Source organism: Chanodichthys erythropterus, chromosome 8 (assembly GCF_024489055.1).
Source record: "Chanodichthys erythropterus isolate Z2021 chromosome 8, ASM2448905v1, whole genome shotgun sequence".
Taxonomy (NCBI): Eukaryota; Metazoa; Chordata; class Actinopteri; order Cypriniformes; family Xenocyprididae; genus Chanodichthys; species Chanodichthys erythropterus.
Genome location: NC_090228.1, coordinates 17,836,772 through 17,862,023, shown reverse-complemented (window position 1 = coordinate 17,862,023; position 25,252 = coordinate 17,836,772). Strand labels below are relative to the sequence as shown.

The 25,252-nt window shown below is 35.7% G+C and overlaps 1 protein-coding gene across 12 annotated transcripts in view; it reads right to left on the bottom strand.

Moving 5' to 3' along the window:
- Positions 1-1,889: 1,889 nt before the first annotated feature.
- The window catches only part of nav3 (neuron navigator 3), a 171,735-nt gene continuing 148,372 nt past the window's right edge, over positions 1,890-25,252 (bottom strand). For 5 of the 12 annotated variants that reach the window (XM_067392174.1, XM_067392183.1, XM_067392184.1 and 2 more), the window contains 15 exons: positions 24,103-24,227; positions 21,359-21,382; positions 20,685-20,860; positions 19,059-19,212; positions 17,028-17,214; positions 14,254-14,351; positions 14,058-14,153; positions 13,805-13,973; positions 13,485-13,720; positions 13,052-13,209; positions 11,792-11,863; positions 11,394-11,590; positions 11,194-11,312; positions 10,902-11,105; positions 1,890-6,577 (listed from right to left, as the gene is read on the bottom strand). In XM_067392174.1, coding sequence (XP_067248275.1) covers positions 6,458-6,577; positions 10,902-11,105; positions 11,194-11,312; positions 11,394-11,590; positions 11,792-11,863; positions 13,052-13,209; positions 13,485-13,720; positions 13,805-13,973; positions 14,058-14,153; positions 14,254-14,351; positions 17,028-17,214; positions 19,059-19,212; positions 20,685-20,860; positions 21,359-21,382; positions 24,103-24,227 — 2,135 coding nt within the window. In that variant the 3' untranslated portion in view covers positions 1,890-6,457. The remainder of the gene's footprint in view (positions 6,578-10,901; positions 11,106-11,193; positions 11,313-11,393; positions 11,591-11,791; positions 11,864-13,051; positions 13,210-13,484; positions 13,721-13,804; positions 13,974-14,057; positions 14,154-14,253; positions 14,352-17,027; positions 17,215-19,058; positions 19,213-20,684; positions 20,861-21,358; positions 21,383-24,102; positions 24,228-25,252) is intronic. The other 7 variants (XM_067392175.1, XM_067392176.1, XM_067392177.1 and 4 more) reach the window with 7 other exon arrangements.

Sequence of the window (25,252 nt, the reverse complement as noted above, 5' to 3'; positions counted from 1 at the left end):
AAGTGGGCTCTTGACTCTTAAAGAAGACATACTAGCCTGTTTGTAATGTCAGGAGAAGAGAACATTCAGGACTCAAGCAAAAAAAAAAAAAAAAAAGTTAAACTCATGCTTACTGTATAAGCAGGGGTTATCCTACAGCGTTTAGCTCCAACCTTAATCAAACTCCCATAGCTTTCTAGTAGTCCTGAAGACCTTGATTACCTTGCACAGGTTAATTTTAATTATTATTTTTTTTTATTTTTAACTATTTAGCTGGAGCTAAACTCAAATGGTGTGTCCGAAATCGCATACTATCTGATCTGAATTGGAACTTACTTTGCAACTGTTAAAAAAGTATGTTCTATATAGTGAATGAAAATGGGTAGTAATAACATGTTGTTACTGTCACGTGACCTACCAGTGTCACTTGCGTCAATTCACTGTCATTCATAAATCCTCTCCCAGGGCCTCATGGCATACACTGTATAAAATAACTGTTTAACTTAAAAAAGGTAAGTTACCTGGTTGCCTTAAAATTTTGAGTTAACTGAAATGTAAAAATTTGAGTTAATACAATGAAGGCAATTGATTTAATCAACAGAAACTCAAAATATTATGTTCTCTGAACCACATTAACTAAGGCTGTGATAACAAATGAAATGTCCAGCGAATGTGCACTTCAGAATCTCGGCGGTAGTAGGTCATCTGGGGACTTTTCTCCTACTGTTTTCCGCATACTATATAGTAGGGAAGTATTTGATTTTGATGCTCCTGCTTTTGGTTGTATGTAAAAGAGCAATATATGTTCTAAGAACATTTTGTTAACATTCCCATTAAGAAATGAAAACATTTCTGAATTTTCTCTGAACATTGAGTTTTTAAAAAATGTTTTTTTTTTCTTGGTAATGCGAATATTAAAGGAAAATATGGAAGCTTGCTTCAGCCACTGAATGGAAAATTAAAAAAAAAAAAGGTAATTGATTTTTTTTTTCCTCACAATTCTGACTTTTTTTTCTTGCAATTATAAATTTACATCTCAAAATTCTGATTTTTTCCCTCCTCAGAATTACCTGATATAAACTTGCAACTGCAAGTTAAGTCAGAATTGCCAGCTATAAACTCAAAAAAGGTCAAAATTGTGAGTATATATCTGCAATTCTGAGAGGAAAAAAAGTCAGAATTGCAAGATAAAAAGTCACAATTTTCTTATTTATTTTTTTAAAATTCTGTGGTGAAAACAAGCCAAGAACCTTTTATTTTATCATTTTGCAAACATTATGGAATGATACTTTTGAATGTTCTCTGAACATTCTGAAAAAAGTAGGCCTAGTAGGCTAATATTTAAAAATGTAGATGAACTAAAACATTTCAGAAAAAACATCCCATGAACAGTGTGTAAATAACATGCTAATGTTTAAAGCACATTATTAAAGACATATAACTTTGAAGGAATGTTCTATTAATGTTATTGAAAGATCATAACTTTGAGAAAAAAAAGAAGCACTTTAAAATAACTCGAAGTGAAACAGAATAATGCCAATCAAGACCCGGAACTGCTTTATTGCCTATATTGCTTTCCTAATGCGAGCAGTAGGGTTATTATTGAGACTTTATCATATGTATAAAGCTGTATTGAAAGTACCTGTGGTGTAACTCACGGTAATGAAATGAGAATGAGCTGTGGCCACGACACAGGCGTGATGCTATTGCTTCCAGAACCACAAGAGGGCACAACGAGGTTCATGAGTGAATCATTTATTGATCAAACTGAACTGAATTTAAAATTGTACTTTGCAACAGACAAAATATGACATATACATATAAGACAGATTCAAAACAATTAAAAAATCATTTATTAGATAAATATATAAATAATGAATCAACACTCAATGCTCAGGTGACACCAAATACCATTTATTAGGGCTTTACAAAGACTACAAAATCCCCCAGATGAATTAAATTGTGGTCTCTTTCTATTTACATGATATGTTACTTACAAATGTACAAAATATAAAACATCTACCAACAAATGTTCCACCTGAAAAGAAACATTTTCAAAGTAGTTCAATGTTATGCTCTCACCAAGAGACGTGTTTGCCATAACATGAAGAAAATTAAAAGACGATTTCTGATGTACCATGGACAATCACTATTTGTGTTTGAGGTTAGGGACCATTAGGCAGTTTGAAACCATTACTGCACTTCTTATAAATGTTTCTGTTGAGTACTTTTACACTGAACAATGGTTGACAAGCAAAGCATCAGGCACAGAGTCACAGAGTTTGGAGGTTACATACATAGCACCGCTGTAGTGCTGAGGAATCAAAGAAGCAGTTTCCTGAATCAACAAAAAGGTAGATTGGAAAGAATCAAAGGTTAAAGCCTGCAAAACTGTGGCAGTGAGAATGAGTTACTTAGTTTGAGTCAGAAGGTGAAGCTGGATGTGGTAAAGGCCTGACCGTATAAGACAGAGACGCAAAGCTTTTCAATGATTCACCTATAGCACCTTGTATGAAACACCTTGTACCTCCTTGACCATGTACATCAAGCTAACAAAGATTTAGTTGCTGTAAACATGTGCAAACTCTGAAAAATTCTCAAGTGAAAAGTCTTTCACAGTAACATTTCTGGGAAATCGTAAGCCATTTTACAGTGGACCTAAAAAGTATTCAGACGCTTTAGTCGCACTTGTTATGTATGAATGCCATTGCATTAGACTTGCATCTGCATTATAAATGAAGCTTGTGATGAATCAGATTTTGAAGTGTTTTTTGCTAGATTCAGCCTGACATAGTTATCATTTTCATGTCCTGCGGCACGTTGTTTAAATAGCAAATGCATTTGCGCCCATTCGAGCATCCATGGGTGTGCTGGTCTGAAAAGGAGGCGTGTTCAAGTGCGTTGGTCGCGTGTTGCTATTTTGAGGCGACTGAAATAGACTGACCAACTAAAACCTGGTTTAAAGTCAATGGCGCAATATTTGTTTTGTTATTTAACCCCCTTAACTGTCACCGTCCCACAGGTGGGACGTTTGCCATAACATATTTAAAACAGTAATATTCTATACTAAACCTAAACTAATCTTGACAAACTATATATCATTTGAAAGCTTAGAATCTCTAGTTCTCTAGTTGATTTTCAAAATAAATTACAGATGAGCAGTAATTTATCAATTTGCAACAAGCATATTTTCATACTCATAAGGCATGTTCAGACCTTTATTTTGAAATAGTGATGAACATGAAAAATCATTAAAGATTGGTTGAAACATTTTTGTTTTCATGCCAAGAGTTCAAAAGATAACATCCATTCAATTATTTGAGAAAAAAAGGTCTAAAAATGTTTTTAATAGAAAAAAAAAAAATACATTTATGATTGTGTTGGCGATCTATAACCCACATACATGTTATTTTTATTTTTATTAGAGGCTGAATTCATATCAAATTCTGCCAAACTTCCCATACTACTTCTATATAGGATGTCTACTTCATAAATTGTATGAAAATAATGGAAATATATGGTTCAGATCACTCAAACCACATATGGAAATGGAGGCGCCTTTATATGGTCAGTAATGGAGCTTGGTTGTCATCTAGTGAAAAAGTGTGGTACTGCGCCCAAACAAAATCTTACTGAAAGCTCATTTTTTGAGATATCAACCTGAAATTTGGAACACAACTTGTTCAGATTTTTGGCTTTGATTTTTAGAGTAAAACTTGTTTTGTAAAATATATATTTTATATTTTATATAAAATATTATATTTTTACATTTTCATTTTCATAAACTTAAACTTCTATAACTGTGTTTCTGTTTCACTTACATATGTTATTTTACATCTACAATAATCTGCCAAATTTCATCTTTAAAACAAGACCAGCCTTATATCTATACTCCAAAGTATTCTTGAATTACAACCATTTAAGTTTGGATAGTGCATTTTCTTGTCTAAAAAAAAAGTGGGGTGACAGTTAAAGGGTTAAAGCACGCATTAGTAATATGCGCCTATATGCACAACGCACAGGAATGTGCACACAAACATGCCAAATATTAAAAATAGAAGGATTACAATGTAAAAGATTATTATTGTATGCAAGAAAAAAATGCTTTGGTGGAATCTGGCTTTTCCCGTAGATGGAACCTCGTGCACGAACAGATCCACTTCCTCGCAAGAGAAGCGTTCCGTTTTTCCGTTTGCAAATTCCGCCATGTAAATAGCAAATCAGCCATGGCGCGAGTGCAACTGGCTTTTAAAGGGAATAGGAGATGAGACTCTGATTAGTTTATTGCACGTTACGCCCAAAACACACCCGTTACGCATTAAGAGAATAGGGACAACCCTTTTAGACCATGCACCAGGCGCGCCAACCATTTTCCCATCCGTGGATTCGGAAACATCTGCAAACCATGCGCTTAGATCATTAAAATAGGGCCCTTTATTTTACAGTGGCCTTGTTACACATTATATGTACTTACTATTGTAATAACAGTAAATTATGCATAATTACAAGCAATTGACGCTAAACCAAAGCCTAACCCTATAGTAAGTACATGCTGTCAATTCATATTACTCAGAGCTTAACTGTATAATTGTAACAAGTACACCTTAAAATGAAGGGTAAGCATTTATTGTCTTCATTTTTGATTTCATTATTTAAAAAAAACCTAACAAACTTTGTTTTTTTATTTTGTTATCTAGTGCAATGACATTCATGCATTTTTAAAAATCCCATGAATTCAAAATGAAGAGTTTGTCTGTTAGTTTTGAGGTCATTTATATGCTCTTGTACTCCTTAAAGTTGACAAAAAAAAAAAAAAAACTTTATGCAGATATTCACATTTAAAATTTACAGTATTTCTCTTTCAAACATATTGCAATCATAATGGACTATAAATATTGATGGCTTATCCTTATTTAAGGGTGCATATACATTTCTGTCCAAACAAATGCTCTTTAGAATGAAAATATCAGGGTTCTGCAATAACTTTTGGTTGTCGGAAAACATTCATGGGGTCTTTAAATGTGGCTTATGTCCAAAGGGGCCAGTGTTTTTTTTTTGTGTTTTTTTTGGGAAAGCTGCAAGACAGGAATTGTATCAGTGTAATGCAAGTTCGATATGGTTGATGCATTCCAAAGATAAAACAGTGAATCGCTTTGGATGATTTTGCGCCCTTGAACAGTAAACTGACACTAAAGTTTTCTGAAATTGGAAAAACACTTCACCTCTCACTGTACAGTTTAGAGCTCTGTATAATAACCAGTCATTACAAGACATATAAGGTTTGGACAGGTTGCTGGTTTGCTTTTTTTTCTCAGTAAATCACAAGAGCGTAATGCTAGACTAGAAGAGCAGAAACGCAATACCGAGCGGGCAGAGTGCATCTTTAAGAGGCTGTGCAAGACTTGGATATTTACAATCACCTTTTCAACTGTGCAAAACCCACATAGCAAACAAAATAAAGGATGAATGAAATTCGACTACACGAACACCGGCGCACGGGAGCGAGAAACGTTTCCGCGTGCACGTACACACATATAGCGAAGTAAAAACGGCATGCTAGCGAAGCGATTTGTGCTCTCGATTCAAGTGATCCCAGCTCAACTGGGATTACATAAAGATCTTTTTTGAACTTTTATACAATTGGACCGTTTTATAATGGCGTGTTTTACACTAAAACACTAATTGTAACAAAAATAAAATATGTGGACGTGGCATTTTTAGGAAAATGGTTGATCGCGGTTCTGTCCTAAGCCATCGTTTCTGCGAAAAAGGACAGCGGCACCACATTTCAATGTCTTCAGAGCTCAGCACATTTAAGGCAGCAAGAAAGCACCATTTTCTGGTCTTTTTCACAAAGCTGGTACGCTCTCCTACAAGCAGTTGCCTCGTACCTGCGGTGAGGAGAAAACAACTACGCGCACGGCCGTGGGCTCGAACAAAAGAGTACTGCATGGAACGGTGTGTAAGCTGCAGTGCTGCAGGTCACTAAACGCTTGGCAGTGAAACGAGTGGTGGAGGATTGCGAATTTGCGTATGATTTCACAGTAGCGGTAATGACACGTTGCACGTTTGTGCTTGTTGGCTAGAGGCCTTTCGTGAATGGTGCCGGCGAGATGAATGTAAACCACGTGTTGGTTTTGGCACCACGGCAGCAACGGTTTGTTGACTGAGGTCAGAATTCAGAATGTTGCCCTTTAGGTTTTTACACCTCAGTTAATTTAAAATAAACACTTGCCTCTGTAAACATGTTTAACTAATGAATCACCTCCAACAAATTCAAATTCCAGTTGTTGTTTTAATAATTATGTAAGCGCACACGCACTTTTCCGCCAGTGTCGTGTGTGCCACCAGCACCTTTTCATTCGCCGTATCCTGGACTCTGCATCCTTTCACCGCCGGAGGCGTAAGCACAAGTCCTGTGGGCCCTTTGCTCTGTTTTAAACCAATCAGAAGACTTCCTCTTCTAATGGGGCGGGGCTTAGAGGGCAGACTCCAATGAGGAGTCCAGCAGGTCGTCGTGGTGACTGGCGCTGTCGCTGTCACAGCTCTGGGCACTGGAGTAGTTAGCAGCTTCCTGTAGCCTCATCAGCATATTCATCTAATGGACAGAGAAGGAAAAATATATACGTTTGCAATGCGGAAGATGTTACTCGATATCGCTGTGTAACAGTCAGTGCCAGGGTTACATGTTACAAGTAACACATTTGTGTAATTAAGTTACTTTTCAAGAGTAACAAGCACATTTTTTTTTTTTTTTTTTTTTTTTTTTAGAAAAGTTTATATCTTTTATATATATACAGTACAGTCCAAAAGTTTGGAACCACTAAGATTTTTAATGTTTTTAAAAGAAGTTTCGTCTGCTCACCAACGCTACATTTATTTAATTAAAAATACAGTAAAAACAGTAATATTGTGAAATATTATTACAATTTAAAATAACTGTGTACTATTTAAATATATTTGACAAAGTAATTTATTCCTGTGATGCAAAACTGAATTTTCAGCATCGTTACTGCAGTCTTCAGTGTCACATGATCCTTCAGAAATCATTCTAATATGCTGATTTGCTGCTCAATAAACATTTATGATTATTTTCAATGTTGAAAACAGTTGTGTACTTTTTTTTTCAGGATTCCTTGATGAATAGAAAGTTCAAAAGAACAGCATTTATCTGAAATACAAAGCTTCTGTAGCATTATACACTACCGTTCAAAAGTTCGGGATCAGTAAGAATTTTTATTTTTATTTTTTTGAAAAGAAATGAAAGAAATGAATACTTTTATTCAGCAAGGATGCATTAAATCAATCAAAAGTGGCAGTAAAGACATTTATAATGTTACAAAAGATTAGATTTCAGATAAACACTGTTCTTTTCAACTTTCTATTCATCAAATAATCCTGAAAAAAAAAATATTGTACACAAATATTAAATGTTTCTTGAGCAGCAGATCATCATATTAGAATGATTTCTGAAGGATCATGTGACACTGAAGACTGGAGTAATGATGCTGAAAATTCAACTTTGCATCACAGGAATAAATTACTTTGTGAAATATATTCAAATTGAAAACAGTTATTTTAAATTGTAATAATATTTCACAATATTATTGTTTTTTACTGTATTTTTAATTAAATAAATGTAGCCTTGGTGAGCAGACGAAACTTCTTTTAAAAACATTCAAAATCTTAGTGGTTCCAAACTTTTGGACTGTACTGTATATATTTATTTAAATTGTATAAATAGGAAGATATTTGGAAGAATATTTGTAACCAAGCTGATCTCGCCCCCCTTGACTACCATAGTACTGTTTTCCTTCTATGGTAGTCAATGGGGGGCGAGATCTGCTTGGTTACAAATATTCTTCCAAATATCTTCCTTTGTGTTCAGCAGAACAAAGAAATTTCTACAGGTTTGGAACAACTTGAGGGGGAGTAAATGATGACACAATTTTCATTTTTGGGTGAAATATTCCTTTGATTTCCATAAAAATACTAAATAAATAAAAAATCTGAATGTTTTTGAATTGAAGGATTAGTTATGAGCTGAAGAAAGTGCTTCCGTCCACATCCATCCATCATAAACGTACTCCACACGGCTCCAGAGGGTTAAAGGATTAGTCCACTTTCAAATAAACTTTTCCTGATAATTTACTCACCCTCATGTCATCCAAGATGTTCATGTCTTTCTTTCGTCAGTCAAAAATAAATGAAGGTTTTTTGATGAAAACATTCCAGGATTATTCTCCTTATAGTGGACTTCAGTGACCTCCAGACGGTTGAAGGTCAAAATGACAGTTTCAGTGCAGCTTCAGAGGGCTTTAAATGATACCAGACAAGGAATAAGAGTCTTATCTAGCAAAACGATCGGTCATTTAAAAAAAACAAAACAACTGTATATGCTTTATAAACACAAATTAACGCCTTGTACGTGCGTATTCCTCAAAACGCTTACGCCGAATGTCCTACGCCTTCCCTATTCTACTTACGGAAAAAAACTAAACTGGCACCACATTCATTCCGTAAGTGGCCGTCTGGAGGCCATTGAAGTCCACTATAAGGAGAATAATCCTGGAATGTTTTCATCAAAAACCTTCATTTCTTTTCGACTGAAGAAAGAACGACATGAACATCTTGGATGACATGGGGGTGAGTAAATGATCAGGAAAATTTTATTTAAAAGTGAACTAATCCTTTAATAAAGGCCTTCTGAAGCGAAGCGATGCATTTGTGTAAAAAAAACAAAAAACATATTTAACAAGTTATGAAGAAAAATATCTAGCTTCCGCCAGACCGCCTTCCGTATTCAACGGATGGTGAAAGAGTAAAACTCTCGCAGTTCAGCGCTTACGCTACGTACTACGCCTTCCATATTCACTTTCATCGTAACTTGAATACGGAAGGCGGTATGGATTTTCTTTTTACACAAACGCATCGCTTTGCTTCAGAAGGTCTTTAATAACCTCCCGGAGCCGTGTGGAATACATTTATGATGGATAAATGTGGATGCAACACTTTCTTCAGCTCATACTCGTTGATCCCACTCACTGCCCTCTGATGTGTCAGGATATTTATTAATATTTCTGTGATTGTGTTCATCAGAAAGCAGAAAGTCATATACACCTAGGATGGCTTGAGGGTGAGTAAATCTCGGGCTTATTTTCATTTGAAAGTGAACTAATCCTTTAAATCCTTTTGATCAGGGCACATGCAATAGTGTACTATGTTACTTTGAAATGTAACATTCCCCAACACTGGTCTGTGCTGAACAAACAAACAAACAAACAACACACTACTACAACTGTACAGTAATGAACTCACACAACCACACTAGTGATGTTCAAACACGAAAATAATGGTGTTTTCACAGCACTCATTTACAAACATCATTGACTATTGTAACACTGTTGTTTAACACATCTGGAATGTAACTAAAGAAAGACAAACACAGATAGAAGGAATTATTTGTACCTCATCATTCACAAAAAGACACAATAGAGAGAAACACTACAACATTTAAAATCCTTAAATCTACAAACACAAGTGTTATCAGACTGAACTAGTTCAAACTAATCACTGATATTCAAACAAACAGCAGTTGTCACCTTATAATCTCTGAACGTCTGTTCTCAGAAAAGAAAAAAAAGAAATGAGAGGAGAGGAGACAGCAAGATGAGACAGCGCAATAATATTTGTTTAAAAGCCTTTTGGCAAAGCAAGCCAGTGACCTCAGGGAGCCAAAGTCATTATTATAATATTATTACAATGAAATTAACACTAATAGATGTTCATAAAAAAGGGCAATGGCTTTTTGAGATTGGGCCTCGTTTATGAAATACGAACAGAACAAATTTCTGTGTATAAGTGTTACTAAATCCATTGTCAGCTGAACTGAATGTAACAAGTTACATACAAATGGTTTTGTGTATTATTTACAAAGACATTTGTTCTGCCCATGTCGATTCATGAATACAGTAAGTCCCATTGCTTGTAGTAAGTGCTGCCACCTAGAGGACTTTATTTCGTAGTGCTCATTCAGACTCTTACATTACAGTTATGGCCACAGAAGGGTAAGAGATGACTGATTTGTTTTGATTCTCTCTCTTTTTTTCCACACACACACACACACATAATGATTTCTATATTGTACAAACTGTATATTCTACCCCCTAACCCTATCCCTTATCGCAACCCCCACCCCCCAACGCAACTGCTTGTTAATGTTTACTAAGTCTTTACTATTCATGGACATTTTGGAAGAATATGTGAGCGTTTGATCTAGATTGCACTGTAGACTTTACAGTTTCTATGCAGAATTTTTCAGATTTCTCCTTTTGAATGTGTATATTTAAAAACAGATACACATCCTTACAAATACACATATAAATGGTAACCTGAAAAGTTGGCATTCATTTCTCAAATATTGCCCATGTTTCACCTTGCTGCTCTTGGGCAGTTTGAAGTTTATGTAGAAAAAAGCTAGTTATTTTGCATGACTAGTGATTTAATACTGTAGTCCTTAGTATCTTATAATGTACAGCATACAATACCATTCAAAAGTTTGGGGTGCGTTTTAAAAAAAAAACTTTTATTCAGCAAAAGTGGCAGTAAAGACGTTTATAAGGTGTCAAAAGATTTTCATTTCAAATAAATGCTGTTCTTTTGAACCTTCTATTATCAAAGAATTCGGGGAAAAAATATATCAAAGTTTCCACAAAAAATATTAAAATGGATCATGTGACACAGAAGACTGAGTAATGGCTGCTGAAAATGCAGCTTTGCTATTACATGAATGAATTATTAAATTATTTTAGAATAGAAAACAGCTATTCTAAACTAGAATACTATTTCACAGTATTACTGTACATTTGATCCGACCCCAAACTTTTGGACGGTAGTGTATATCTAAACAAAGCAGTCTTTACCAGTGGGTCTCCCTCTGTGTCGCTCTGAGATACTTGTTTGGAGGCGGCTCCGTCTTTAGAGGGGGTGTAGCCATCATAGCCCACGTCCTCCGGCCGCAGCTGCAGCAGTGATTGGCCTTCATGCTGCAGGGAGGCGGAGCTCCAAGGGTAGGTGTCAATCACCCATTTGGAAGGGTCCTCCCATGCCGCCCTCTTACCATACAGCTGGAGCGATAAGCAGATAAAAAAAGGCTTTAGCTCTAAATTGTGAGAAATACCCACAATACACGAGTGTGTGTGGTTAAATGTGTACCTGCAGTCCTTCTCGTACTGCTTCCAGTAGATATGGCACTAGAGAATAGTTCCACAGGTCGGTAAACCACACACGTGAGCCGTCCGCATCCATTGGACAGGACAGGAACAGCCGTGGACCTGGAAGCGGCATGATTAAACATCTCTGGGCAAAATAACCAAATCAAATATTTTAATTGGCTTGTGTGTTGTGTTTATTACCGATAGTGACGTCTGAGGAGCTGTGAGCCTCTAAGAAGGAATTGAGGTGTTGCCAGGTTTTGGGGATCCAGTCGATGATTTTGATGAGGTCGTTACTGCGCATGTTCTTATCAATCTCGGTTTCAATCAGTTTTCTCCTCAGGAATCGGCCCAGGAAGCCCTTCACCGGCTCAGTGTGGTTGGCACACAGCACCCACCTGAGGGGTGGATGGTTTGATATTACACTGAGAACATGACTGGAAAGATCAGTGTGTGTTTTTGTACTATGTGTATGTACTGGCAGTGACAAATGCAAAATATGATCATTGATCGCCCCCATGTGGCGAGAGGCTAGAATAACAACCATCATATGCTGTCTTGTTCATAACCATCTGCTGCATAGAGTTTGAACACGGTACCTGAAGTTGTGATGCAACTCCAAGTTTGGAGATGAGGACACACCCTGGTTCATAGTTCCTATAACATACGGACTGTGGAAGGGACAGATGCACATAATTAGATGCAATTCATTCATTTCAGATACACTATAATGGGGGTCATACTGTGGTGTATAAAACTGACAGGTCCAGTATTAGATCCTGATTGGTCAATACAGCTAAAATACATGTTATAAAACAAAGCAGCATCCATAGAGGAAAACTATTAATCTTAATATTATATGTCAGGTGCTATATTCATTTTTTTATGTCATATTATTTTTAAATTGAAAAATGTATGTCCTTTTTTTATTATTATTAGGTCATAGTTGTTGTCTAAAACCAATAATCAATAAAACCAATGCCCATTATTGTGTATACAATCACAGTCGTATCTACACTACATTTGGGGTCGTTACGATTTGTTAATGTTATTGAAAGTCTCTTATGCTTCCTAAAAAGCTGCATTTATTTTATCCAAATGCAGTAATATTATGCAATATTATTTCTAATCTTTCAGAAATCATTCTAAAAGGCTGATTTGGTGCTCAAGAAACATATTATCAATGCTGAAAACGGATGAACAAACAGTTAAAGGGAATTATTTAAAGCTGCAGTTCACAACTTTTTTTGTGTTAAAATTTAAAAAAAAAAAGTATATAGTGAGAATGTACAACATGAATCCATTTTCCAAACCGTGTTTTTGTCTTATCCTGAATCATTATGGTAGACTTATAATAAGTGTTTACATTCAGACTATTTCAGACCGGACTGGTAGGACTCGCCGCAGAGTATCACAGTAACTGTGTGACTCGCAATAGACATACACGGAGAAAAGTAGCTCCGGCTACAATGTTCCTCCGCAAGACGCATGCAGTTCTGTTTATTAACCGCTAGAGGGCCAAAAATCGCGGACAGCAGCTTTAAAATTTAAATATTTTCAATTTCACTTCTGATCAATTCAATGTGTCCTTGATGAATAAAAAAAAAAAAAAAAAAAAACTTTGGGTTGTGTATATATACAATATTGCAATATTGTATACTATATATATATATATATATATATATATATATATATATATATATGTATATACACACACACACACACACACACACACATACATACATACATACATACAATATTTACAAAACTTGTGTACTTTTTTTCTTAAATAAAATCTAAATAAACATATTTTGAAAAAAAAAAGTTCTCGAATTTGTGGAAATAATAGGAGTCATCACCATTTGTGGTATTTGCAGTTGAGGAATCCATTGAATATGTCACTGAGGGAGCCAATATGATGGAGGTTATCCAGAATAACTACAGTGGGCAGCTCGATCTCACACTCCTCTGTGTTGCACTGTTCGGCCAGGCTAGAGAGGTACTGTCGAAGATCCTGCTTTGAGCAAAGCACATCTGTATTACACATCTGAAAACTTTGTCATTACTTTTTCACAGGTCTGTGGCACTTTCGAAACATTGCTTTTGTTTAAGCATATTGACAACTATTGATGAATGGTGTAAGTTAAGAGCGGGATTATATGTTGGTTAGCCAAAATAGCAAATGAGGGGAATCTTACAAAGCCTTTATTAAAACTTACATTTTTGCAATTCCATTTGTTTCCACTAGAGGCGCATCTTAAAATGAATGCTTCCCAGAATGGAAATACATACCTTGCTTGATTTCTGGTCCACGTTGAAGCTCGCCAGGTTAGTGTCGGTTACTTCTCGACCAGTCTTGGAGATGATGTAGTATGCTAGTTTAGTGGCTAGGTAGGATTTGCCAGTTCCACTCGGACCGGACAAGATAATTCTACGGTGCTCCATCAGCAGGTTCAAGTAGCGTTGAATGATGGGTTTAGGGATCAGAGTATCAAACACCAAATCATCAATACTACCCTCCTTCACACCTACATAAACAGAAAGACATGTGACTTACTTCAAATCTTTGTCGCACATTTTACATCTTTTGAGAACCTTTAGAGTTTCCTCACCTTTGAGACTGACTGTGATTACGTTGTTGTCGCCCACCAGATATCCACAAGGTAACAGTTCAGGCACCTCAGAAGCATGAGATCGGACCACATCCCCCATCCTGTAGCACACTATACTATCCGAATTCAGGCCCAGACTGGTCAACGGGTCCACACGGAACACATACTCCTAAATGCAAGAAAATGAATCTGTTACACCAGAAATATTGCAACTGAAATATACATTCAATTTTGCGTAAGCCTAAAGCGGCACCTTAAACAAGCGTCGTATTACTCCGTCCAACACGTCCCACTTGGTTTTGCCACTGACGCCAATGGAGCCAATCAGATACACCTTCTTCTGCATAGCCTTAGATGATGAGAGGATATGAAATTACGCTCGTAAGGTATTGTTTACAAGTAGTTTCCTTTCAAAACAGCTAATGATATTAGTTAAAATCACTCTATACCTTGGTCTTATTGGAGTCACTGTTGATGGTGACCACTATACGGACGCTCCTGCCCTCTTTGCGTAGGTTACCCTCATAGCCGTCATCCAGCAGAATATCTATGCACACAAACACAAACTTCAAACTCACTGCGTGACAAAAATATCAAAGCCTGAGCAACTCAAAAGACTTATCGGCAAGTGAGTCATTGAATGTGGGAGAAGAACCTTTTCAGCGCTGACAAATTCAGCAAGCGGAGACACTAATGTTCAGCTTTGACTGTAGTTAAACACCGACCGCTTTAAGCTTTGTTGTCTGCGGGGCTGAGCTGTTTGGTTTTAACAGAGCTTTGAATAAAGGAAGAAGGCTTTTAATGGAGGAGTGCGGCTTTGATGGGCCTTGTACGAGGAGCTTGGTGAATGGGCAGAAGGGAGGCGCTTTGTATTCATCCTGCAAGAGGCTCTGCAGAGGAATGATAACGTCCCTCCACCACACGTCTGCCCACGCTCTAGTGCTCCACCACACATCTCTCCATCAATTAAGCAGCCCAAAGTCCTGAGAGAGCGCACAAGTCACTACTTTTAATTAGCCGGAGAGCAAGCGAGTCCTCGCCATCCCGCCCTAAAACGTGGTCACAGACACACCATTCAAATCCTCCCTTACAGAAAAGAGGCCATTTCACTCTTCGCTGCGTTCTTTCTATTCCCGCACAGCTGTGTAATGGTCTTTCCCATGCCAGAATTTTCATCAGCGCCACACCAGAATCATCAATAATACAGACATATGCAAATCTACACTACAGTCCATGAGCTGAGCACAATGGTGAAAAACAAAATCATCAGTTTGAAAAATATCTATCTGGACTCGGTCGGCGAAATGATTATATGTATCAAGTTTGCTTGCAACGGTTTTAATTGTGACTTCATATCCTAAATAGAACCAATTCTCACAAGGAAACACCAGTTTAGCACTGTTTATCCATGTATCATCAAAACATTGAGGGAAAAAAGAAAAAAAAAATCAATACCAGGGGCCGTATTCACAAAACATCTTAAGGCTAAAAGTAGCTCCTAACTTGCTGATTTAGGAGAAACTCTTAAAAATAATGGGCGTGTCAGTCCTAAATTTTTGCTCTAACAGTATTTCACAAAGCATTTTAGCACTAAAACTAGCTCATAAATCTGTGAAACGTTAAGAGTAGTCAAGAAGACTCCTAAATCACTAAGAGCAAATCACAAACAGTCCTAATCCACCCAAAGACACTGTACACCATTGAGGCAATTGCGATAGAGCCTTGGGTTCTGAACCTTTTCTTCATAAATGCAATACATTTTGATTTATAGATTTGAATCTATGATGAGACGCCAAAAATAAATCTTTAACAAATAAATAAAAATAGTCTGATTACCTGTGGCAGTGGTTATTATGAGTTCACACTTACAAATGATTGAATAGAGTAAAAAATATAATAAGCGCATTTGGTGTGCTGTCTGAGGGTGAGGAGCAGGTTGGCGGAGCGATGCAGAAAACTGTCGAAGTAACTACAGGCGAGTCGGCTCTCATCTGTGTATATATTCCTCCTCTCATGATGATTAGAAAGACAGTTTGAATGTGTTTCTCCCAAACTTTGTTTATAAAACATAATTTGTCGCTTGAATTCTGCACCTACATTTTTATTAAAAAAAAAAAAAAAAAAAAAAAAATATATATATATATATATATATATCTATATATATATATAGATATAGATTTGAATAGGGCAACGTTTGTATTTTAAAACCTTTATTTTAATATGGAAACATGACACCTCATTCTACAGTATTTCTATGATTTAATCGCTGACTCCTCGTCCATCAGCCAATCACTATGTGTTTACTCCATAGCAACGAGGTCAACCCCGCCCTTACTCTTAGCTTAAGACTTCTCTCTATTCCTTAGTAAAAGTTTGTCTCAGCAGCTTTGTGAATAGGTTTTAAGAGAAAACTCTTAGCTAAGAACTTTTACTGCTATTTAGGAGAACTCTTAGTGGTAAGATAAAATGTTTTGTGAATACGGCCCCGGGATTCCATAAAAGTTTGGATATTTTGGATGTCTCTGACAGGTTGTGTTGTGATTTGGTTGTATTTGTCATTAGTCTTCACAGGTTAGTTCACCAAAAAATGAGATTTGTGTCATTAATTACTCACCCTCATGTCATTCCAAACCCGTAAGACCTTTGTTCATCTTCAAAACACAAATTTGATGCAGCTGACGTACTAAACGCAAGATGAATGCAAGTTTGTGTTCTGAAGATGGACAAAGATCTTACAGGTTTAGAACGACATGAAGGTGAGTAATTAATGGCAGAAATTTCCTTTTTGGGTGAACTAACCCTTTAATGCCTGTTTATTTCACAACAAGAATGAAAACTATAACAAAAACTATTAACATTAAGCTTTAAAAAATCTCTCAATCTTTCAAGACAATAGCAGAGCCCACACCACAGCTATAATGATAACGAAACAGAAGAATGATATTGCTGGATTTTTTTTTTTTTTTTAATATCTTGTTATATTTGACTGGCCTGAGTACAGCAATCAAACAGATTTATGCAATACATAAATGTCATCATATTGTCATTCTAGCTACTTGTATAACATATTAACCTCTGAAGAAGATCCAAAGACTTTTCTCAATCCCCCAAAACATGGTTACCACGGCTAAAGCGACATTTTGATTTGATTTTGGTACATGCTGTAGATGAACATCGTTAGCCCCAAATAACTTCATATGCAAATTAAGAAGCAAAGCCTGACCTGACATAATGGTGTCGGTGATGTTGAGGTTGTTTAGCGACAGCCCCAGAGATTGCCGTGAGGATGAGGAGGACGTGCTGGAGGTTTCTGATGGGGGGCGGGCTGTTTTAGCAGGAGTGGCAGCAGGTGTGGTGTTGCCACTGGACTTGAGTCTGTCATTCTCCGCCTTCAGCAGCTCAATCTCATTCTGCACATAAAACAAAACAAACAAAACAGGTAATGTCAAAACTACAATGATAGCTACAATAAAACTTAATTTCCCTATCTGATCAGGCATACATGTGCAGTCAACACATACTATTATGTGACCAGAAAAAAAAGTAACTTTCCCACACACTTCAAAACTGAAATAAGCTTTTGTGACATACTAAGTAGATTAGGATTTGCTTTCTGTTGTCTAAGTTTCTAAACTGTTTCTAAGGCTTTTAATGACTGTGAGAAGTTAGTTTAAAGATTTCTTTAATCTTTAGATTAGTCTTGTGTGCCAGGCTCGGCAAAACGGTGCTAAGGAAAAGCTCAGACAGATACTATGAACACAGCACAGTCTGGTTGTTTTATCTTGGAATTAGAGCAATTTGGCCCTTTTATCAACAGTTACTTTGATCTTAGTCATTCAATCACTCTGTTTCAGACTTTAAATGATTCAGTCCAACTTTTTTGCGGCATAAGCAGTAAAAGTGTTTGCTGGCAAACAGTTCCTTAAACATATCAACTCTCTCCCATGAGTGTTCTGTGTGGATCCTAATAGAGTACATTGCTATATTATTATTATTATTTACTTTTAAATTTTTATACACTATTGTTTAAAAGTTTAAAGTACACAGCGCAACAGTTTTCAACATTGATAATTATAAAAAATGTTTCTTGAGCACCAAATCAGCATATTAGGGTATATGCTGATTCTGAAGGATCATGTGATGACTGAAGTAATGATGCTAAACATTCAGCTTTACCATGACAACAATAAATGGCATTTTAATATAATATTATAATATTTTAATATACATTTTAATATAATACTATAATGCTAAAACAGAAAACAGTAATTTTAAATTGTAATAAATTTTGTAATTGTAATAATGTTTTTGGTAACACTTTATTTTACAGTGCCATAGTTACACATTACTACATGTACTTACTATAGTAATAATAGTAAATTATGCATAATTACAAGTAACTAAACCTAACCCTAACTGTAACTCTATAGTAAGTACATGTAGTTAATTAATAGTACTCAGTACTTATTTGAGTAATTACAATGTAACTACGGCACTGTAAAATAAAGTGTAACTAAATGTTTTTTTTATAGTATTTTTGATCAAATAAATGCATTATTGGTGAGCATTAAGATATTTATTTCAAAAAACATACACTGTAAACCCAAGTTGGCAGAACTCAACCATTTTGAGGCAGCTGACTGCCTCAATTTTTAAAGTTAACAAACTCCAAGATTAAGTAGAACTTAAAGGACTTGTTTCACAGACAGGGCTTAGATTAAGCCAGGATTAGGACTTAGTTCAATTAGGACATTTCAGAAGCTTGTTATATAAATGAGCCCAATAGCACACTTGCATATAACTAGCAAAAAGACTATCACTATGCAGTTGTCTGCATACATAATCGACAAATAATGCAGTCCATCCACCAAACCACAGGCTCTAATGTTCACCACAAATGCAACATAACACAATCCCTATAAATCCCAACATAACAAGATGATTAAACATGAACACATTACAAATATATATTAATCATATGCAAAAACACACAAAATAACAATTAATTTCAACATTTATGATGAAAGTTTGGTGCAAAGCATTAATATAATCTGAGTTCACTTAACTTTTTCTCTATTAAGTTACAATGAACTTTAAGTAATACTTACATAAAATATACTCATTTCACTGTTTACAATGTAAAACGATAGATAGATCACTGAATTGCACTAAGACACTGTATTAGAATTCACAAGAAAATCATTTAATGCCGCAGGGCTCAGGAGTGAGTCAGCATATATACGTGTGCGTGTACCTGCATGCGGTTCATGGCCTCTCGTATCTGGTCAAGATGGTGGGCGGAGCTTAACGCCTCCAGTCTGATATCAGTCAGCTTCAGCTCCTTCTCTCTCAGCTCGTTCTTCAGCTGTAGGATAATCTCGGCCTCAGCCTCCGTACATTCACACAGTCTGCACAAACACACACCGTACAATGGGTCACAACACTGTTACACATCCAAGAGAGCTACAAAACACAGGTGGGTTTAATACACAACAAACTCCTAGAGAATTAGACGTGGTCAGAATATTTATATGCACAAACATTTTGATGCACACAAAATCACACACTGGGTTTTGTGTTTTTTATTTGTGAGGGCGTTTGCTGCATTCCATTCAAAGTTAGACGCAAGATATTTGTACGTGTAGCATTCTATTGTTCATAAATGTTCAACATGAACCATGTAAAGCTCCCTGGGAGCCACCGTGTTAGCCTGACATCATACTTCTCACCTTGATGAAATCGGAGTTGTGAATTTATACATGTTAAGAAGTAGAGAAATTCTAGGTAGGAAATTCCAACATTTCGAGCTGAATGGAATGCGACATTAGAGATCATGATCAACACAAACAGGAAGTGGGAATCCTTTATGTTGTCCATTATTAAGGCTTGTTCAAACCAAGAACGATAACTATAATGATAGCTTTATTAGCACCCTAACCAATGCACAATATCATTCTGTTCATGATAATCGATAAAAAGCTGTAAAAAATCGTTATGAAAGTTTCTCTATGTTATTATTGTTATAGTTGTGGTATAGACTTCTCTATTCTAATAGAATTAGAACGATTATCAAATCTTAAGTTATCATTATCATCATTATCATTATAGTTATCATCCTTGGTGTGAAAGGGCCTTTAAGCACAGGCAAATTATTGAAGTTATATAACATATAGTAAATAATATTTTAATGCAATAACTTTTCACACTCAGTTAAACTAAAATGATTATAGATGATTTTGACTTTTTGTTAGCATATATTGAAATGATTATTTTTTTCGTTTTTACAAAAATCTCCTTTATAAAATGTCCCATTTTTTAGTCCATCTCCCATCACAATTTAAATTCATATGTATTTTGTCATACGAGTCTAATTTGTAACTGAAATATGGGGGAGGGATATCTTTTGTTAATTAGATGTAGCTTTAATAATTTTAGTCACTGCACACTCTCAATCCTTCCCAGCATGCCACACTGTGCCTGTTACCGAGATCTGTGCTTGTAGACCACATGACCGTTTGACTTTTTCTTTGGCATCCAAATGGGGGAGGACTTGCTATCACAAAAACACTTTCTGAAGATACATGAAATTGAGGAACAAGGACAGAATACAGATATGATTAAGGGATAGGATGAAATATAAATAAGATTACCAAAAAAGAAAGAGAGCAAAAAAAAAAAAAAAAAAAAAAAACAAGCAATAAAATCACTGAAACACAAGTGGAAGGTAAATGTGTTGAATGTGTTATGGCCATTTATGTGCAAGAGAGTGACTGAAATACAAACAAATGATATTAAAACATAACAAATATGTGCATGTTTAAGCATCTACTATATTTCATAGAGGAGTATACGCATGTACTGTATGTGTGTCTGCACTCACTCTGTGGTGGACGGTGATGAGCGCAGTGGTTGGGTGGTGCTGGTCTGTCTGTCGGCGTGTTGTAGTTTGGGTGAAGAAGGGAGGGATGAGTCAGTCATCTCTTCAATCTCATCATGAGACGATTGGGGCTTGTTGGTCTTTTTCTTGCTGAAGGCTTGCTTAAAGGAGCTCCGCAACTGTAAGAAAAAAACAAAACAAAACAGCAATTTCATAAATTATCTTCTGTGGTAACCAAATGCATGCCACAATGTCTAAATGTAGCCTAAAACATTCATTCAGCAAATATTATTGCATTATATAATGCTTAACAGATCATTCAAAAGTCTGGTAAACATCACATGGCGATTTCGGTCAGTTAAAGTATAGGTTAAAAATAAGGAGATAGTGTTGATGTAACATTTTGAGAGGGTAAATAATGGCCTGCTTGTAAAATTTACTGTGCAGAACTAATTAAGTAACAGAAACATACTGGCAAGTCAGTGGGACTGGGGAAGCTGGTGGCATGCACATATTTCTATGGAAACACTTAAGACTTTGGGGAGGGGGAGGGTTTGGGTTGTAGAGGGGCAGTTGGTGGTGGTGGTGTGTGCGTGTGTGTTGGGTGGGGGGTGTTGGGGGGGTTTAGGTTATCAGAGGCAAACAGTCGAAGTGGTGTGGGACGGGAAAACACTGACCTGGGCAGGGATGGAATCAGCCACCTATGGACAAAACACACTCACTGTTACTATTGACTGAAACCTTCAGCGCTGGACCAGAATATTCAGGCACAGCAGCATCATTTATTCATTGTTCATTCATCGGAACTAGTTAATTCCACATAACGGCATTTGACTGGAACTCTATTTCCTTAACTTCCTTTGATATCAGTGCACTCAACAATAAGGATTTTGTTTCTTTTTTTCTTTTTTTCTGGTCGTGATTGTACATTTTACACTACATTTTATATGTATTTTAAACATTTTCTTTTTTGGGTCCCACTTTATATTAGATGTACTTACATCAAAATATAAATACAATGTACTTATTGTGTTCATATTGTATTGCAAAACACTTTTGCTGCTATTGAGTTGGGATAAGGGTAACGTTAGGGACATTTTTGGTGGTTTGGGTAGGTTTAAGGGTGGGTTAAATGTGTAAGGAATGGGTCAACAGTGTAATTATAAGTGTAATTACAGATGTAATTACATGCAAGTATTTTTTATATATAAGTACAATGTATGTACACAATAAGCATTGTATCAAATGATGAATTTAAATGTAAGTACATAGTAGTTAAGGCCATTTATAAATAAAAATATTTATTAATATATTAAATTAAAACTATAATATTATAAGACAAAAACATAAGAACTTTCCATGTGTTAGAATAAAAATGGTAACACTTTAGAATAAGGTTCATGTATTAACTAACAAGAACTAACCATGAGAAATACATTTGTTACTGTATTTGTTAATGTTAGTTAATGAAAATACAGCTATTCATAGTTTGTTCATGTACTCCATAGTGCATTAACTAATGTTAACAAATTTAATAATGTATTAGTAAATGTTGAAATTAACATTAGTTCATGTTAATTAATGAAGTTAACTGTAAAGTGTTACCAAAAATATATATATACACATTTAATCTTTTCTAAATCTTTTCTGTTTTCTTTACATATATATATATATATGTGATTTAACTATTTATTTAATATGTCGTGTACACTAAAAAAAAAAAAAACAAGGAATCAAGGAAATAAGAAGTAGTGACAATGTAGGACTAGTATACTACATTTAATTTTAATTAATCTAGATTTTAATATTTTTGTCAGAAAAAAAAAAAAAAATTATTAAACATTTCCATTTATATACATATGTGTATTAAATTATACTTAAGAGAAGGCAAAACAAAACTGTCCTGGAAATATCTCTCACACTGCATCCTCATTGTTGAGCCCTGCTATGAATGTACTATTTCAACCCTTGTCTCACTCGCTTTCTTTTTCACTTGCTTTCTCGCTTCCTCCTTTGAGCAGCATTTCCAGACTGTCTGAATCCAGAGACCACACTGCCTCAAGTTATGCTGATGAATAATTAATAGGCGCATAAATAAAGAGGTGATTGGTATTTATGAGCTCGGTTTGAGCTCTGCTCTCATTACAAGAGTCCGGGGCAGCTCGAGGAAAAGTAGCCATAACTGCTGCACACGATGCCAATGTTATTTTTCAAACAGCTGTTTACCTCAAGTGCTCTTGACTTAATGCACACCCTAAATGAGAATGAACAACAGCCCGCTAGCGTTAGGAGATAATAAATCTGTGAAATAGCTGCCAGTGAACTAGAACAGCTGACAAGGAGTAAAACATGCACAATTGCATCTTAATAACATAAATATATCACCGGTAATGACTGCGACCTGAGCGAGAAGTCGTTCTTAATTAGTGCATTCCTCAAAGAAGATATGAAGATATATATTTTTTAAAAAAGGTAAGAACTGAAGGGTGAGGAAGTTTAGGGGTTTGAAGGGCCACTGAGGAGAAAAATGGGACGAGCATGTCGGATCCTCCATACGGGCATGCAGGAGAGTTTGAGGGTGTTATAGTCACCTTGTGTCCTCTATCCTTTCCCTGGAGGTGTGGTGAGAAAGTGAAAGACAAAGAAAGTGTGAGAGAGGGCGTGAAAGAGGGCGAGACAGCCGGAAGGGGGTGAAATGACAGAAATGTTTGTGCTACGTGTTCTTGATGTTCCCAAAATGGAAACTGAGCGAGAGAGGATGCCACTACTAGAATGATGACTAAATAAATATCACTTTATTGTAGAAACATTTGAAAAAAACCTTGTAGAATATGATAAAGATACACTTTTCTATACTTGTGTTTCCTCTTACAAAGTTAGTAAAGGTTTTACTTTTTTTTTTTTTAGCATCAGTTATTATATCTATACTAACAATGTGAAGGTCATGGGTTAGATTCCCAGGGAATCGAAAAAACTGATAAAATGTAAATATGTACATTATAAATGTGCTGATTGCATTGTAATGCAAATGTAAATGTAAACTATAATGAATTTGTACTAAGCTAAAAATAAGATGTAATGTGAAGCCATTTATGCAGTATTTGGCCCAAAAAGTATTTGGATACTGAAATCACAATCGCCGCTTTCCCACCGTCAAGGTTCCAGTTTATTTCCGTTTGGTTCGGTACGGCACAATTACAAATTGTTCTCGGCTCTATAAGCTCTTTAAACATTGACTGCAGTTGTCACTTAGATTGACATTTTGTTATCTAATGCAGTGATTCATTTATTTTTATATTTGATCACAATGCCTCCTTGCTCTAACTTTTTTTCAAATGCTGTGCTCTTCACAGTTGTAGTCATCATTCTAAACGTGGACAAGCCTTACGGTGTGATAATGAAGCCTTGTGCAATGACTCACCCAGCTTTTCTTCTTTTTCTTCTTGTCTTCTGCATCTTTAGCGCTACCCATACTGGAATGGCTGGCTGCACTGTTAATACTGGACATACTTTCTGACGAATGCTGTCGACGGATCCTCAGGTCTGCTACACACACACACACACAAATGGTCAATGCATAACAAACATTTGTGAGTTATAGTGGAACTTAAAATGGAAGTGAATAGGGACAATTTAAAAGCAGAAAAGTGAAGCTTAAAGTTAACCCTATGGAATTTCGGTCATTAATTACTCACCCTCATGGCGTTCCACACCCAGAAGTCCTTCATTCATTTTCGGAACACAAATAAAGACATATTTGATGAAATCCAAGAATTTTTTTTTTATTTTTTTTATCTCCCATAGAAAGCAACGTAATTACCACATTCAAGGTCCAGAAAAATAGTAAAAATATTGTTAAAATAGTCAACATGACTACAGTGGTTCAACCTTAATGTTATTAAGTGACGAGAATACTTTTTGTGTAAACTGTGTAAATTAGCGGAATTTTTTTGTTTGTTTTTGCGCACAAAAAGTATTCTTGTCGCTTCATGAAATTAAGGTTGAACCACTGTAGTCACGTTGACTATTTTAACAATATTTTTACTACTTTTCTGGACTTTGAATGTGGTAATTACGTTGCTTTCTATGGTGGATAAAAGAAAACGTCTCGGATTTCATCAAAAATTTGTGTTCCGAAGATGAACGAAGGTCTTACAGGTTTAGAATTACATGAGGGTGATTAAGTAATGACAGATATTTCATTTTCGGGTGAGTTAACCCATTAAAGCTTAGTAAAATGGCATATACCTTTTACACAGAATATGTTTCAAAGTGATTTTTTTCAAACTTAAATCATGTAAAAAAAGAAAAAGGAAAGAAGGGACAAGTTGAAATGACATTTTCCAGTAATTGATTATACCACAAGTGCTGCTGATTAAGTTTAAAGGTATGGTCACATTTAGTTAAAATTTTGGTCAATTTTAGTGAGCAAAAACATTAATCTTTTGCATAAATTCCTACTGAAATGAATGGATTTTGCATGTGAAAATTCACCAAACAATGGTAAATATGACTGCACCTTAACTTGAACCTGAATTACTCCTTTAATAACCGTGAAAGATTTTGAAGTA